We start from the raw sequence: 18049 nt of genomic DNA on the forward strand, positions 1-18049 counted from the left end.
AGCCCACTGGCTGCTTTAAGAGTATAATTTGTAACAGGGTTTGGTAAGCCTGGATTCACCAGTATGCAATGGAACTTTAACTGTAGGGAGAGACTGGAGTATAAAAGTAGTGATTAAACCAGACATGATGATGCATGTCTATAAACCAAGATACTCACAAGGCAGATGCAAGAGGATTTCAAGTTGAGGCCAGCCCAGGCAAAGTTAGTGAGACCCTCTCAAAAACAAAATTCTGATTGGAGGTGTAGCTCAAGTGGTAGAGTGCCTGCTTTGCAAGCTGGGAGCCCTAAAACCCTAGTCACACCCAAACAAACAAACAAAACCTGATCAAAAACAAATACAAACAAAAGGGTCAGGTGTGTGGCTTGGGACTGGTACAGAATTTGACTAGCGTGTGCAAGGCCCTGGGTTCAATTTCCAGTAACACACACACACAAACACACAACACATACAAACGCACACAACACACAAACACAAACACATCATACACACACACACCATACACACACTCACACACACCACACACACACCATACACACAGACACACATATAAACACACATCATACACACACACACCATACACACACTCACACACACCACACACACACCATATACACAGACACTCACACATATAAACACACATCACAACACACACACACTCACTCACACACCACACACACACCATACACACTCACACACACTTGACATTCAGACACACACACAACACTCTCACAAACTCAGACACAAATATATACTCACACCACACACACACACTCACACACACACCATACACACATAACACACAGTCACACACATACACAAACACACACACCATACACAACACACACTCACATACACCATACGCAACACACACACTCACACACACAAACACACTCAAACACACACACAACACACAGATACACAAACACACACACCACATACACACACTCACAGATTCACACACAACACACACATACACTCCCCATGCACACACAACCCCCACCCAAACACACACACTCACACACACACAACACTCACACTCACACACTATACACAACACACACTATACACATCACACACTCACTCACACACACCATACACAACACATGTGCACACACCATACACAACACATGCACACACACACCATACAGAACACACTCACACACACCATGCACAATACACACACACTCCCACACAACACACATACACACACACACCCCATACACACACACAACACACACCATGAACAACACATACTTGCATGCACACTCACACATACACAAAAACTCTCACACACACACACCATACACACAACACACACCATACACACAACACACACTCACACTCCCAACACACACCATACACACAACACACACTCATACTCACAACACACACCATACACACACATGCACCACACACACAAAACACACACCACACACACACAAACACACACACATACACAAACACACAGACACAAACACAAACAGAGCAATTAAGAAAAAAAATCATATACACTTAAAATCTCTTGGCAAATCTATCAAAACTATCCCCAGAGTATAGCTACATGCTGTATCTTGTTAAATACAAATAAGAAAGGGTTTTTTTCTTAAGCATTAAAACATACAGATTTTTATTGCATTGAATACCAGCAGAGGTGATTTGCTTGAGATTAAGAGCCCATGTTTTTATATGTACATATTTGATGTATAGGTGAGGGTATGTATACATGTATAGTTTAAATGCTAAAATCAGTGGAAGTAAAAGTTCAGGCTGTGAGAAACCCACACAACTAAGACATCCTGAGGGAGCAGGTGCTTCGTGCTTTCTCATTTCCTACTCACCTTGGTATGTATCTCCTCTGAATAGAAAGGCAGCAATGGGCTCTGACTTTCTGGCTTCTCACTCTTATCCTTTTAAACCTAGCTGAATTTGCACATTAAATGCTTTCACATGTGATCAGAATAGATCCATGAATGGTCATCTCTTAGATGAAAGCAGTTGGTACAGACTTGGCCATACAGTGGTAGTCGAGCTGGTAGAGGTGGAGGTAGAGCCATTGTGTCTCCACAGTTGAACATGCTCCGTTTTGATGACTGTGTTCTTTCCTACAGTGAATTGAAGGCCGAAGCTACTTCTCCTTACCTGATGTTGATTCAGCTACGGAAACGAACTGGCTAAAGATCTGATGGAGAAATACTACACGTATCTTATTTATTCTAGGAAACAGTCTAAACTTTGTGTTTAAAATTACAAAAATGACAGTATTTAAGTGGAATTTATTATACATCAATAAATATTTTAGCAGTAAGACAACATTCCAGAAAATCAAGCAAAAATATGTTTTAGGGAAGGAAAACTTTCTTCAAACATACTAAATAGGCAAAGAAACCAGATGCTTTCCTAAGATGGAAGGTAAATTCCACTTTAAATTTAAAAAAAAGAAAATCTGTATCTCATTTTCAGGTTTTTTGATCAAAGAATTCTTTCAACATTATCAGTGTTGACTTTTTGACACTGGTTTTTATGTGTATAAATAAAATGAAGAATACATGTATTATGAATAAATGACATAGTTTAAAGTTGACTTTTAGATAATAAGAAATGTCTTACCATGATGTAATTTCATCTTCTGATGTGTTGTTATTGGGAAAATTGTTCTCTACTGAATTATGGGCAAGGGAAGCAGCAGGTTCTGTTAAGTTCATTCTGCAACCCATTGGCCCTCCCTATTTGAGAATAATAACTGCCTAGCCAGGCCCTAGAAAGTCACTGTTTTTCTGGGATAAAAATGGAGGCAAACAATAGACACAAACACACAGGGAGGCAAATGGTACCCTCTGCCTTTGTGACTAATTTTCTTGATATTCAGTAATATTATCTAAATAAAATAATTAGGGGGAAGTATAGAACATAATTCTGTTAGCACATACCTCCATAAAAAAGCATACTGTGTTGGCTAAACAAGATGACTAGCTACCTGGGAGGTAGAGAGATTGTGGTTCCCAGACAGCCCTAGCAAAATGTTCATGAGACCCCCATCACAACCAACAGCTGAGTGCTGTTATGTGCCTGTCATTCCATCTATGCAAGAAAGCATAAGTAGGAGGATGACAGTTCAGGCTAGCCTGGGCATAAAGTGAGACCCCATCTCAAAAATGAGCAACACACACACAAACACACGGAGTTGGTGGACTGGCTCAAGTGGTAGAGTGCCTGCTTAGCAAACATGAGGCCCTGGATCAACCCATCAGTGCTGCTAAAAAAATGTATATAGTGTGATTCAAAGAATGGTGGCTGCTGTTTGCAGCCAGGAAGAATCTGAAATCAAGAGTTGGAAAGATATGTCCAGTGTTTTGTGAAAGTGTGCTTAGACTTTGATGCATGTCTTCACTACAGGTGGAGTTTATGATTGCTGTGAGTAAAACCAAGCCCTGATTTATAGAAATGCATATATACTGACAGGAAAACAGAACACACTTCAATTAAATGAATAAGGAGAGATCTTATTCTCCTTAGGCCTTTGCTCATCCTCTCTGGTGTATAACTAAGCATTTTCTCAGGAAAGGTGCTTCCAGCCTTTCAATGTGGCATACAAAATATCAGTATTATCTATTTAAGTATTTAAGGGTATGTACAAGTAAGGTAAGGTAGTGTATTCATACACCCGTACAAGGACTGTAATCCTGAAATGTTGCATGATTTTCCGTTTGAGTTTCATGCTTCATGGTATCTTCACCAGCATTTTACTGCTTGCTAGCTTTTGAGGTATAGCTATCTAACAATTCTTATGGCGTAGTCACCCTAAATGGAACAATTCTAAGCACTTTACTGTATTAATTCCTTTCATGTTCCCCTAAAACTTCAGAAATAGGTCATGTTGCCATTCCTGTTTTATAGAAGAAGAGATTCTGATGGCTAAATAATTTGCCCAACTACTCAGTGTGGTAAGGCTTTGAACCTTTTGACTTGGCTATCAGTATTCATTTCACTTGTACACTTAGTGTTTTGGGGTATTTCCCAGCAATAGAAATTACTGTCTTTCTACTTTAGCAATTATACAGCTTCCTTCATGGCTCTTTGCATTATCTTGTGGATGATAGTCAAAAACAACACTTATTATAAAACAGGTATTTCCTGAAATGAATTTGTTTTTTCACCTGTTGGTCTGCCACCATGGAGACTCTAAAGACAAAATTCTCTGTTAAGAATCTGCTTATTTTACAATTGTTACTCATGACCTTATACCACATAGAGAACTTTCTTTATAACATATTTTGGGGCACATTCATGGTATCATGAATTTTGCTTCAAGCATTTATAGTATAGTAAGAATCCATCTACCTCTTGGAGATTATCTAGGTCCTCTTATACCTAGGATATCAAACTGGATTGTAATGAATTTGAAATTTTGGAATGGTATTACTAAATTGGCCTGATACTCTTGATAATTTGATTTAGGATAATTTATTCTAAGGTCAAAAGTACAAAAACACTGCTGAGATTTTATTGTTTTCAATACAGAAGCAGAATTGGGCCTAATATAAATGAGAACTGTTCATGAGACCTCCAGGTTTACTCTGGAATGGGCTTTGGACTTCCTGAAAATAACTATGAACAATGTCTGATCCTAAAACTATCCAACTCCTCAAATACAAATATATGTTTATCATCAGCCATAATCATTCATGCGTGTTATATGATTTCCTACATCTTTATTGCTTTAGCATTTACCATTTGAAATGTTTGTGTAAGTAAACATTTCTGAATGATTAAATGAAAGTTTATAATAGGAATGAAATTTATTAGTCTAAAAGTAGTACTGCGGTCAGCAGACAGTAAGCCTATCTTATATGTGGATTTATTACAAGTGGTTTGCCCAAGCACAGTCAAAACTAATAAACAAAATCAAATGCAAAATGAAAATTTGAAATTCCAGCACACACGTCATGCAGCTCTGTTGATGCATAAAAGCTCTCAGTAGTCCCACACTGTCAGTTATGTTTAAATTATTGTGTGATCTGCGAAGTGTTTCCTTGCCCTTAATTTTGTGAAAGTCTGCCTCCCAAAAAGCAAGGGAAAAGTTATGGTAATCCTCCCAGGCCAAAAAGGGCACATAATGTACTTAATTCAAGTGATAGAGTGAAAATTTTAGATTTGTTGGAAGGTGGCGTGTCTTTGGCAGAAATTGGATGGCATTATGGGGAAAATGAATCAAGCATCTTCCGTACAGCACTAAACTTTATGCATCCTGAGCCTTTATGGTTTTTCCTAGTAGCAGCTTCCTTGGATACGAATGGTCTTTTGTATATGAAATCAGGGAACGAAAAGGAACTTAGTTCTACTTTGATATATTGTTACAAAGTATCAAGTAATGTTTATACAGAAATATTGATATAGTCTATCTTTTGAATAATTGATTATATGTTTTATGATAAAGAAAACTGATGCTATATTGTGATTTTTGCTTATTTCTTTTTACATTGAAATTATTATGGATAAATGAATTATTGTTCATGACATATAATTCATAATATATGGATTGTTTTTGTCAATGAACAAATATTTAAATAGCCTCCTGAATTTCTTTTGCTAATTTTCCCTGGTTCTAAGTTATTAGCAAAAGAAATCAAGTCCTTATTCTAAATTAAAAAATAGTTCTAAAATGGGAAGGAATATGTGCTCACACACACACACACACACACACACACACACACTTTTCAAATTCTCTCATATTTTACCTATTGAAATCTTCCCTCTGACAGACTCCTCATCAATATCCAAGCAGTTGCCTATCCACCTATAACTGAAAAGTAACTGAATATCATACCCATTATAATTCCCTTCCTCCCCTCCTCCTTTCATCCCTATCTTCCTTTCTCCCTCCCTCCTTCCCTCCTTTGTTCCTCCTTCCTTCTTTCCTGCCCTCCGGTTCCCCTTATTTTTGTATAAAACAATAAAATTTACATAGTCATATTCAACTGCTGAGGGTACATCATGCATTTACAAAAGTTCTTACAATATATCAAGTACATCATACTTGAATTCACCCCCTCCATCATTCTTCTTTATCCCCCTCTCTCCATTCCTAGAATAGTTTCAGTGTGTCTCTTTTGTCCATTTATATACATGTGTACACAGTATTTGCACCATATTCACACCCAACACCCTTTATATTCACCCTCCTACACCTTTTCCCCACATCCTCCCCCCTCCCAGTGGTACCAAACCCCCAGACAGGACCTGTCTTGCCTTCCTGTTCTTTGATTTTGTTTTAAAAATGACATTTTTGTTTTCAACTGCTTATTATTAAGGTGTATACTTACGATGGAATTTAAGACTCACTACCTCCAAGTATGGTACTTTGGCATTTGAAAAATAGCAGAAACAGGAATGTCCTGCTTACCCTTCTCTGAAACAGGTCATAAAACATAGCAAGGATTTTTTCTGGCCTTTCCCTATAATACCTTCATTTTAGAGGTTCCCTCCCTATAAACAGAGGAAAGTAATGCCCTTATTTCTGAAGATACAGGGACAGAGGGAAAAATCTGGATAAACAGGCTTTGCTCAGTTCTTCCCACTTACTACTATTAGCTCATACTGTCTTTGTCTAATTGTATATCTTCACTGCTATCTACTTGTTCATTCTACCTAGCAAAAAGTTATAAAGCTTTATGCATTTCTTCAGGGTGTCATTTCCTTATGAAGGTGCTTATGTTATGTAAAACTTAAATAAATTTGTATCCTTTTTCCTTATTAGTTTGCCTTGTATTATATGAGCCTTAGCAATCAACCTATACTTATTGAAGTTGTGGCAGAATCGTGGAAACTGGGGAGTATCCTAGGCATGTAAGTTGGTTTTTCATTAGAAAATCAATCAGTATGATACACCACATACACACATTAAGGGAGAAAGATTTCGTGATTATTTTCATCAATGAAGAATAGTATTTAGGGAAGTTCACACATTCATGATAGAACTCTAGGCAAAGTGGCAGTCATAAGAGACTTCACTGGTCTGATAAACAGCGTTTATAATTAATAAGGACAGACTAGTGTTTTTCAGTTAATATAATTAATAAGAACAGACTAGTGTTTTTCCCACTAATACTGGGAAAAGGCAAAGATGACTTGCTTTCACCAGTGGTCCTAGCCATTGGAATATGACAAGAAAAGGAAACAGAAATAGCTTCTTTTTTTGCATTTCATACAATCAACATAGAGAACGTTAATGAATCAAAACTACTAGATGTTGTATATCTTGAAATTTTCTGAGAGTAGTTCTTAAGTATTCAACACACAAATAACTGTGAGGTGACATAGTTTAATGAGCTTGATTATGATAATCAATTTACAGTTGATGTATATCAAAATGTTATGATATATACCTTAAGTATATATAATTTTTATTTTAAAATTATACCTAAATAAAGCTGGAAAACAGGAAAAAAACTACTAGAGTAAATGAAGTTAACAAGATCACAATTAAGGTTAATAAGCAAAAATCACTATACCAACAGTTGGTGAAAAGATAGACAAATATGTCAAGAGATGGGAAAGAGAATCCATTAAAGACACATATATGTAATTGATTGATTCTTAGCAAAAGTGTTTAGGATATCCAGTGGGGGAAGGAAAGTCTTCTCAATGATATTGGAAGAAAATACTAGAATTATCTGTATGGAGGGAGAAAACATTTCTCCTTTCCTCAGAACATATGCAATGATTAAACACAAATGAAAAAATGCTTAATTATAAAACAAAGTATAGCTTCTAGGAGAAAACCTAGGAGATTATCTTTGCAATATTAAGGTAGGCAACATTGTAAAATATGGAAGAGCATGAGTTATAAAACAATTTTTAAAAATGGGCCTGATTAAAATTCAAATCTTTTCCACAGTTACTCCTGCCAGCCCAGAGGCAGGCATTTACCTCCTGATGACACCTGCAACCCTCCTCCTCCTCAGCCTTCCCTCTGCCCTCCCTCTGACTCCCACAAACGCCTCACCAAGCCATCCCCCTACCCCTGGCTCTCACTCAGCTCCAGCCCAAGCCCACACCCTGCCCCAGAACTAGCACTCCTTCTCAGAAAAATTTAAAACTTGGTTTTTTGCTCTTTGAAAGGCAAAGTTATACAAAAAAAAATCAAGTTGCAGAATTAGAGAAACTATTCACAACATGTATAGAATTTGTTTCTAGGATATATAAAGAATTCTAAAATATGATGAGATGAATAATCCAATAAAATAAACAAAGTGATTGAACAGTTACTTTACAAGATAAAGCATACTTAAAGCAAAAGAACACAGAAAAAGGTGCTTAAAATGTTAGGGAAATGCAAATTAAAACCACTAAGAGATACCACCAAACACCCATTAGAACAGCTAAAATTAAATAGGTTGGCTGTTACTGAGTATTATTGTAGACTGCTAGTAGGAACAAAACAGTATAGAACCACTTTGGAAGACAGACTATTTTTTAAAACATTTGAATATATATTCACTATATGATCTGGCCATTCAACTCCGTGGTTTATACAAATGAGAAACAAAAGTTTTTTTGACAGAAGACAGAAATATTTGTTCATTGATTTTCATAGCATCTTTATTTGCTAGCACCAAAAAACTAAAAATAAAACAAAACAAATGTCCATTAATAGATGAATAAAGAAGATGCAGGCATGTCCATGCATTGGAATATAACTCAACAATAAGAAGAACCAAACTACCAGGAAACGAATACATAAAACTGATAAATCTCAAATCATTATGCCAAGTAAAAGAATCTAGACTTAAAAAGAGAACATATCATGTGATTCCATGGTGACAAATCAGTACCTGCCTAGGGACAGGAACAGAGGAAGGGAGAGACTGAAAGGGGAAACAGCAAAACACCAGGAGGTCACAAGTATTATGCCTGATGGTGATGTGGTTGGTCACGGGCCCTTTCCATAGCAAAAGCTGTTAAATTGTGCAACTTAAATCTGTGTAATGTATTTTACGTAATATTTACTTCAATAAAGTAGTAAAAAGGAAAAGAAAAAAGAAAGACTAGCACTAGGCTATCATATAATCTACCCACTCAGTTTCTTAGTGCCTCTTAGTCACCAGGTCCAGTTTTAGATAGATGCCAGGGTTACAGCAGGGGATGGGTAGAGGAGGGTAGAGAAGAGAGGAAGAGGCAGAGAAGAAAGAAAAAATGTCTTTACCTTTATAAAAATACATTTTAGTAGAGCTGGAGGTGCGGCTTGCTGGTTAGAGTACTTATCTAACTTACATGAGGCACTGGATTCGATCCCTAGCACCAAAAACAAAACAAAACAAAAACATGCATTCTGATGATGTGGGGCAGATGCCACAGTCAGAGACTTCTAAAGGACTGAAAAAATAAAATAAAATAAAATATAGCTGGCTATACGGAAAAGAAGTTGCCAGGGATGAGAGTAGGTGGCTGCCATTATAAATGGGAGATAACTCAACCAATGGTAACTATAGATTGGTAATTTAAATAGGATAGTAATTTTATGTAAGACGTGTCTCTCTTCAAAAGTAGCATTTAAGGCAAAAAAGGAAGGAGAGGAGGGAAGTTACCCGAAGGAAAGAGGCACTGTTTCTGGGCAGAAGAGCAGGTCAGGCATGCAAACTGAGGGAGGGTCAGAATAAATGTGTCCCCCAGAGTGCCCAAGGCCTCGAGGGATCAAAGATTAAGCTCCAGTATCATCAAAATCCTCTTCCACACAATATGTTCTTTCATGGTTCCTTAGTATAAATCATTACTGTTATTTGATATGCAAGTTTTCTTTCAAGGTCTTTGAATTCTGGGCAGTGGACTGCTCAGGGTGTTTAGGAAGCTGTTTGCCATCTCCTTTGTAAGTTTCCCTAGGAGGCTGAAAGCCAGTGTTCTCTGGAAAGGAAGGGCAGGGAAAATTTCCCTTGGATGGGAAGTTCCCCTAACTGGTCGTGTTTTGACCTACCTGGCTGGACAGTGGGCCCATAATGAACAGTTCTTGGAAGTCAGGAGAGAGAAAGAACTGGAGCTCCTGCATGGGAGCAGGGCAATATGCATCCATACCCAATGTGTTAACTTGCAAGACTCCCAGTAGCTCCTCCTGGGTCATGTTCTCACCAGATGAGTTAGTTCCTGGTAGAGTTTCTCTGGGAAATCAAACTCACTGCTTCTTCCACTGTAAACTTGTAGCTGCCACTGCTTTTTTTTTTTTTTTTCTAGCCATTTGGTAAAGAAGTCTCATCTATCAGAGATTTATGCAATTGGATTGGATTACTACCACAAAACCCTCCTAGGACCTATAAAGCTTCAGTCAAATCATAGTAGTGTGTTGGCTTCCTAAACTATAATGCAAGCCACTTAAATGAGTTTCTAGAAGAACAGCCATGCTCATTTTAGAAGTGATAGCGAGAAACGGGAATAATTTAACAAAACTTATATACTGAAATCCTATAGTTACAGAAAAATAGAAATCCTGTAATTATAGACAGTGAAATTCAGGATTCTATTTTTTTTCTCATTGTGGGTATTCTCTGACTTTACAAAATAATATAAAACCATTAGGGAGAGAGAGCCCCTAGTGATTTATCTTGAATTATTTAGGATGGATCCAGTGGCAAAAGAATCTGCCTTTGTAGACCAGCGTTATGGCTGTTGGGGAGTAAAAGGAATGGTGCCAAGGATTTATGTGCTTGCACTGGGAGAATTGTTTACCTTTAAATTAAAAACTCATTATTATTTTGGCAAAACCCATCTAAGTAACACATGGAGGAAGATCCACTCTGGGAACAAGGCAACCCTTGCAAATGAGCATTTTAAAGGAAGCTATATGGCTTTGGTTTTGAACTGGCCTCAAACACCAGGCATTTACCAGTCTGCGACCAAGGAAGATCCCACCACCTGCACAGCATTTTGTTGAGGAGAAGAAATGTGTTGTAATAAAATGTGATAGTGCTGTGTAACACAGAATATTTTGACACGTTAATTGCTAATTTTAATAAAGACATCATTCAAATTTATTAAAGAACTTCACTTGTGAAGTTCAGTCTTTAAATAATTAATGAGAAAGTTTAGAGAGAAAGGCCAGGTTCACATCACTTACTTCCTGTGAATGGATTTCACTTGCAATGTGATACAAGTTTCATGCTGAAACCGACTTAACGTTCATCACCAAGCACACATCCAACTTCAGCACAGACATAAAGTTGCTTTGAGTACACAGAGTAATTGATAAAAATGCATTTTTATTTGAAAAGTATGCAGAAATGATCACTGATGACAGTTCTCAACCATACTATTCAAACCCAGACACCACAAATCATTGGATGCTATGATTTCTGAAGTCACTAGAACTTTGGTACAACAAAATAATGACCTAAGTGTTTGTCAGGAACCACAGCCTATTCAGGGAATTATAGAATAAAAACTCCACGTTTGAAGTTTTAACTTATATTCCAAGCATTAGACAAAACATAGTTCTGTGTAGAAGATAGACAAAACGAACATGCTTAGCTTAAAAATGAGGTGATGTTACTAAAGGTAAACTGTTGGAATACAGTGAAGCACTTCAGTGTTTATCATTGGAACATTGTCTACTTTTAACACATTAACTAAAGCAGGATAATTTATTTTTCTTTATTTCAAATACAATCAGAATCTTTTACAAGGCTTTGGTTACAAAAACCCTATTTGTACACAGAGGAATTTGACCACGCTGTAATATACTATCTAGAATATAATTGGTTTCTTTGAAAGAAATACAAGATGACATACAGACTGAAATAGAGTTTATAATTTTTAATAGTGAGATAAACATTTTCAATCAAATACAGTGATCTTAAATTGACTGACTGCCCACTTGTACTTTTAAATACCGCTACTAAAATTACTGTGTTGTTCTTGTTATACTTCCTGTTAAAACAAGTGGTTCAAATTATGATTGTGTTTTTTTTTATTCATTCTTAGTTTGTGATAATAATACCTGTTCATGATAGGGAATGTACCTTGCAAGTCACTTTTGTGATGTATTCCCTCCTTGAGTCTCACACAAACCCTACGAGACACTCCAGATTCATAAGCCATATAAGGAGAAGCCACTAAGATATCTAATGACATACCTGCAGTTCCCAGATTGTTTTTGTGGACACTTTTCCTTTCTATAACCCTAAGTTTTCTCTCAAAGGAGCATTTGGGGACAAAAATCACCTGGCAAAATAAAGATAAGTACATATGATGTTTTATTTATTTCATTTATGATCTTCTCTTCATATGTGAAGTTAGAAAATATCTCAACCATAGATGATTGTTACAAAGAACTCAGCAGAAAAGCATCTTTAGACTGCTACTCTTTAAAAAATTAGTCAAGTTAAATTTATGAGAATACTGGAGTCAAAATATAGGAAATAAATGTTTCTAAGTATCCCAAATTTTCATGACAATAATGAAATATTTGGTATTTAAATATTTTTATTAGCTTAGTTGTAAGGGAATAAACTCTAGTTGGTAGACAAAATAATAAAAAATTATTTTTCATGGATGTAGTTATAAAAACTTTAAGTCTTTTTTTCCTACCTAAAAATCAACTGATGGCCTTATCTATGTTCTGTTGCATTGTTTAGTCAACTTTTAATTCTTCTCTTTATAGTTCTTGTTCAACATTATTATTGTGGTTTGAAGGCAGTAATTTTATAAAATCTATATATCCAACAACAATTAGTTGTATACCATGAAAAAAAGCAGCTTCATGAATTTATAAAGTGTTGAGAGAATACTTATTTCAGATGAGCTATATCCCTTTTCATGTGTAATAGTTCAATACTCTCCCCAGAAATAAGCTGATATCAACTTGGTGAAAGATTAAGAGGAAAATAAAGCTCATGGTGAATTCTTAGGTAACCTTTTCAAATATAGACAGCATCTTTAAAAATGATAAACTTTTTCTAAAATAGACAAACACACTAGACTTCTTTAAATGTTATAAAGCTTGGTCATAGACAGTACAAGACAACTCTATCATTTTAGCTAATATCAGCTCTCAAATCATGTTTTTAAAGAATTATTACATATCTTTACATACCAGAGGCTTAGAACACTATTTCTTTATAGTTCAATTTTAAGAATGTAACTCTATAATCTTTTATGGATGACAAGTTTTGTTCAAATAATTGGTGTAATACACAATAAGGAAAGCACGTGCATCCTTCAAGTGAACATAGATGCCACAGAACCCTGAATGATATTCTTTTATGCACAAGAGCTTCCAAGTTACCTACTGTGCCTAGTTATACATGGCATTCAGCCATGGTACTGCTTCCGGCTCCTGCACTCACACCATTGGTGAGAAAAATACATGGACCTCATCAAATTTGTTGATGAATTCTGTAAGGTGATTGCTATTAAATTATTTTTAATATACTCATGTTTTTTCCTATGGTCAAACTTGTCTTATAAGGGGGACAAAAAAGTGCCAATTAAAGCCTTTGCCCAGTTCATCCTATTTGTACAGGTTGGCAAATAATAACTTAAAGTAAAACTATGACAGAGATGGGACTAGCCCATCTTGTTAAAAAGAACAGATAAAATACTTTAGAAAATGCTGGCTTTGACTTTTTTGCAGTATAATAGCTGATGCTATGGAAATGATAGCAAATTGATTAGATGAGTGGTAACTGACAAGAATTTTAAAACTTATGGAGAGACACACAAATTCAACTCCCAACACCCAGCCATTTCTCAGCTAATCACTGAGACCAAGACATCATGAAACCTTGACTATGTTTTGATATTTTTCAAACAACCATTTTTGTCTTATAAAAAGATAGCCTTATACCTAATTAATGGTTTTCTCTGTCTCTCTCTCTCTCTCTCTCTCTCTCACACACACACACACACACACACACACACACACACACACACACACACACTTAAGTCTACTCTATAAGAAGTATGCTAAGAGACCAGGAAAAGGTGCTAATAATCTCCAAATCCCAGTAAAATTCTCTCATCCTTTCTGAAGGTATCAGAAGACCTTTGGCTGTGTTAGTGTACCTATGAGGACTTCTTAAATGTAATATTAGAGGAAGTGAGCTTTGTGGCTAGAGACAAATTTGGTCATAGGGGTGTCTGAGGCACTGAGTTAGGGCAATGTAAACATCAAGCCTGTGTAAACACTTCACAAATGGGTCCTACATCAGAAAGGAGTTTAATTTGCATGTGAAATAGTTCTCCAAAATGCAATATGGTTTACTGAAACACTTGGGAGACAATCAGTACTAGGGCATGTCTTGAATGAACATACATGCTGTGGTGACATAAAAGGAATAAGAAATTCTTGAAAGGAGTCTGAATACTCATCGCACGAGCTCAACTTGAAACATTGAGTTTCCAATGTTTGTAACTTAATAAAAATACAAGGTAGAGAAAAGTTATGTATAACTGAAATATTTTATAGGAAGAGGAAACATTCTGTCAAAAAATTAAATGTTTTTTGATGACAAAAGAGAAAATTTGAAGTACATTGCCTTTGTTTTTATGAAATGAATTATATACAGCTATGAGTCCTGAAATAATGAGAGAATTAGTTTTAATAATGGTTACACAGAGTTGGGGTTGGATGTCAAATTTTACAGCCAAACTATTTTTAGATTAAACATTTATTTATAAGTAGAATAATATTTTAATTTTCCTGCCAGTTTTAAATTCCATTTCTCTTGAGATTATTACCCAATAATTGTTATTTTTACAGGCATAATTCCATAATTATGGGTGCCATGACCCTCTGCTTCATGCTATAGCTATCAAATAATGATCTTAAAACAGACCCTGAGAAATACTTATTAGATAACTGACAATGACAGAATTTTGGCATAAGTAAATCAATCATATAACTGGAAAATTAATAGAAACTAAATAGCCAAACTGAATACCTATCATTAGCATTTAATAAAACCAATCATTTTCCTATTATGGAAATGCAAGGGGCATCACAATTGGAATTCAGAAAAGAAATTGATTCAATGGCCACAAAATTTCACCCAGTTTTGCCACAGCAATGGTGTTATTGTTTCTCCCCAGTTTCCTTGTAGAAGAGATATCAGTGTTAACTATAGCTTTCTATCTTCATAGCACAGGCATTGAGGTCTTGGAAAGCATCCAGAGAAAACACTATTGGAAGGATTGCCCAACTATGACCAATCTTAGAAGCTGGCACAGCACTGCAGAAATTGGAGGTGCTGGGCACTTAACACTAAGAATTGCAGTTGGGGCTAATCCTAGAGATGCTTCCAAATTATTTTGATTCATGGCACATTGCTGGGTCTAGCCCATCCTAAGAATGTTATAAATAGACATAGACATTCCCTTGGATCTATGTGTGTTTATGAAGCAGATTCAATACCAGATGGAGGTTGGAAAGGAGAGGTTGAAGAGGTCACTGGGATTTTAGAGTTTTCAATGTTTACAGGCTTAAAAAATACACAATATGGGAAAGTTAGGAATAATTGAATTTTTTAAGGAAAAGGAGCCATCCCTTCAAAAAATTAAATGCTTCTTGGTGGCAAAAGAGAAAATGAAGTACATTGCCTTTGTTATTGATAAACTTGGTTGACACATTTAAATACTATTTTGTTAGGAATGGCTTGTGTGTATCAAAAACTGAAATAAAAAAACCTAATGTAATACTAGCTTCACAATGATAACAACAGGCTAATGAAATACTTTTGTGATCATTAGAAAGAAAAGGAAGGCAGGTTTATGGGAAAAACTAAAGCAACTGACCCCATTTTCTGATACGATAAAACAGCTCCATCCCCAATCAACCCTCAAATATAGGTCAACTAGAGGTATTTTACCTTTGGCAAAACAAAACATGGTTGTAATAAAGAATGAGGTATCACCAATTTTTATGTCACTAATGACATGAAGATTCACAGTGACCACACAATTGATCCATCATTATTCTGAAGTTGTTGAGCTATGAAGTGACACGCCTGCATTTCTGCAATTGGTCCAAGCCAAGGGTGGGTATGGATTGAAGTAAAAAATATGATTCAGAATTTCTAGTGCTTCTGTAAAATAGATGGACTATCTCCACAATTGATAGTCACTTTTTGTTCCATATCACTAACAAATTTTGCCTTTAAAAAATGTAAGGCTACATAGATTTTCTTGATTACATTTTCAAAAGAGAGATTTAATAAACAGCACTATTTATTTCTCCTTATGACTATAAACATTTGTGAGAAAAATGAAATAGGAAGCTGAGCACTATCCAAATCTATTCCTAAAATTTTGTTTGAAATGGAAAACCTCTGGAGACTCTTGTAATATCAACTGATAATGTCAGTTTCTAATTGGCTTGAATAAAGTTTGGCTAAGTAACTCCTCCAGACATCTGTACCAGATACATTTAATTTCAGCTGTCCAATTCCCCTATTTCATTTTTCCTCCAGGGCATTTCTCTTACACTTTGTCATTCACAGTCCTGTTCTTTTGTACCTACCATTTATTAGGAACACAAAAATGAAATTATTTCACAATCTCTCACATTTTTTAACAGAAGTCTGACATTCACCCACTCATAACCTCATCAGTAAATTACTTATTCTAGTATACAGTTTATTGGGTGTACATAGTAATGCTATTCTTAATGAACCACATAGAATTCTGTACTTTGTATATATTTTTAGCTAATATGTTCTCCCTAATGCAAATGTAGAAGTATGAATCATGTTTTATATAAGTAAATCTAAATTTTAAGAAATGATCTTTCCATGTTTTCCTATTAGTAACCTACCCCTTTCTCTAATGTTTCAAAGTAATTTTCACTCACATTTAAAACTCATTGGTATCTCTTCTTATTCTTATTTCTCTTTTATATATTCAACTTCTTTGAACATCTGACCCTCCTTGATAGTGAGATCACCTCAGGAAATCTTTGAATGTTTTTTTGGTGGGGAGGGAAGAAACTTAAGAATAACTTGTTAATTCTTTTGAATACTTTTGACTGGTTTCTTAAAATAGATTTTTTTTTTTTTGGCAGAAAAAGAAACACATGCCATTGTGCGTGGTCTATTCAACTATAATTTTGTGGGTTGTCATTGTTTTTGGATGCAATATTTGGGTGGGGTTCTTGATTATCAGTTCCTAAGTAGAGTCTAGCAAGCACATTTCTTCTCTGCTAGCTTTTCTCCATCTAGCTTTCCAGAATTTCCACCATTGACAGTGTCGGGGACTTGTGTCTTCTCCACACACTGTTCCATTCGCTTCATTATTAAGTCCAGAAGAGTTTCCACAGATTTCTCTACATTCTGTCCAGTTGCTGCACTTGTTTCAAAATATGGTATGCTAGCATAGAAAAAATAAGTAAATATACACATTTGAAAATGACAGGTAAAATTGTGTATATGTATCAGATATAACATGGTGTTTTAAAATACACATACATTGTAGAATGGTTAAATCTAGCTAATTAACAAATATATTACCTCAGAAGGTTATCATTTTTGTTATTCCACTCTGCATTTTTTCAAGGATATATTTTGTCATCATTAAATATAGTTGCCATATTGCACAATCGATCTTTTGAATATACTGTATTTTTGAAAAACACTGAGTGGAGGTTAAGAGTTCCCCCACAAAATTTTAATGACAATTATTTCTGGGAGGAAGAAATCTGAAATGATAAGCAAGATGTGTAGATTGCTGACATGTAAAACCCACAACTGGCAGAGACATGGTAAAATTATGCTTGTACTGGGTAAGCTGGAAACATTCTTGCTTTTTTCTCAGTGAGTGAAAACAAGTGGGCTGCTCTTTAGTATGGAATAAGCAATTTTATGGGCAAGGAAAGCACTATAGGAGGTAGTCAAAAAGTTGAAACCAAGGCATTACCATGTTTTAAAACAAATAGGAGGCGCAAAAAACAGTGATCAACAGTGTCATTAAAATTTTATGTCCCTTCTAATCAATCACCTAAAAATGTTATTTAAAATTAAACATACATCAAATTAAATGTTCATGTGAATGCAGCTATACATATTTGAAGTTA

At 35.6% G+C, this 18049-nt stretch overlaps 2 protein-coding genes across 10 annotated transcripts in view; one reads left to right on the forward strand and one right to left on the reverse strand.

Moving 5' to 3' along the window:
• Ccdc68 (coiled-coil domain containing 68) overlaps positions 1 to 6753 on the forward strand; it is a 59297-nt gene extending 52544 nt beyond the window's left edge. For all 6 annotated transcript variants that reach the window (XM_074069786.1, XM_074069787.1, XM_074069783.1 and 3 more), the window contains exon 12: positions 2112 to 6753. In XM_074069786.1, the coding sequence (XP_073925887.1) occupies positions 2112 to 2178 (67 nt within the window). In that variant the 3' untranslated portion in view covers positions 2179 to 6753. The remainder of the gene's footprint in view (positions 1 to 2111) is intronic.
• A 4472-nt stretch (positions 6754 to 11225) lies between these two features.
• The window catches only part of Rab27b (RAB27B, member RAS oncogene family), a 152030-nt gene continuing 145206 nt past the window's right edge, over positions 11226 to 18049 (reverse strand). For all 4 annotated transcript variants that reach the window (XM_074069791.1, XM_074069790.1, XM_074069792.1 and 1 more), the window contains one exon: positions 11226 to 17346. In XM_074069791.1, coding sequence (XP_073925892.1) covers positions 17157 to 17346 — 190 coding nt within the window. In that variant the 3' untranslated portion in view covers positions 11226 to 17156. The remainder of the gene's footprint in view (positions 17347 to 18049) is intronic.

The sequence above is a fragment of the Castor canadensis genome, chromosome 4 (genome assembly GCF_047511655.1).
Source record: "Castor canadensis chromosome 4, mCasCan1.hap1v2, whole genome shotgun sequence".
NCBI classification, from domain to species: Eukaryota; Metazoa; Chordata; class Mammalia; order Rodentia; family Castoridae; genus Castor; species Castor canadensis.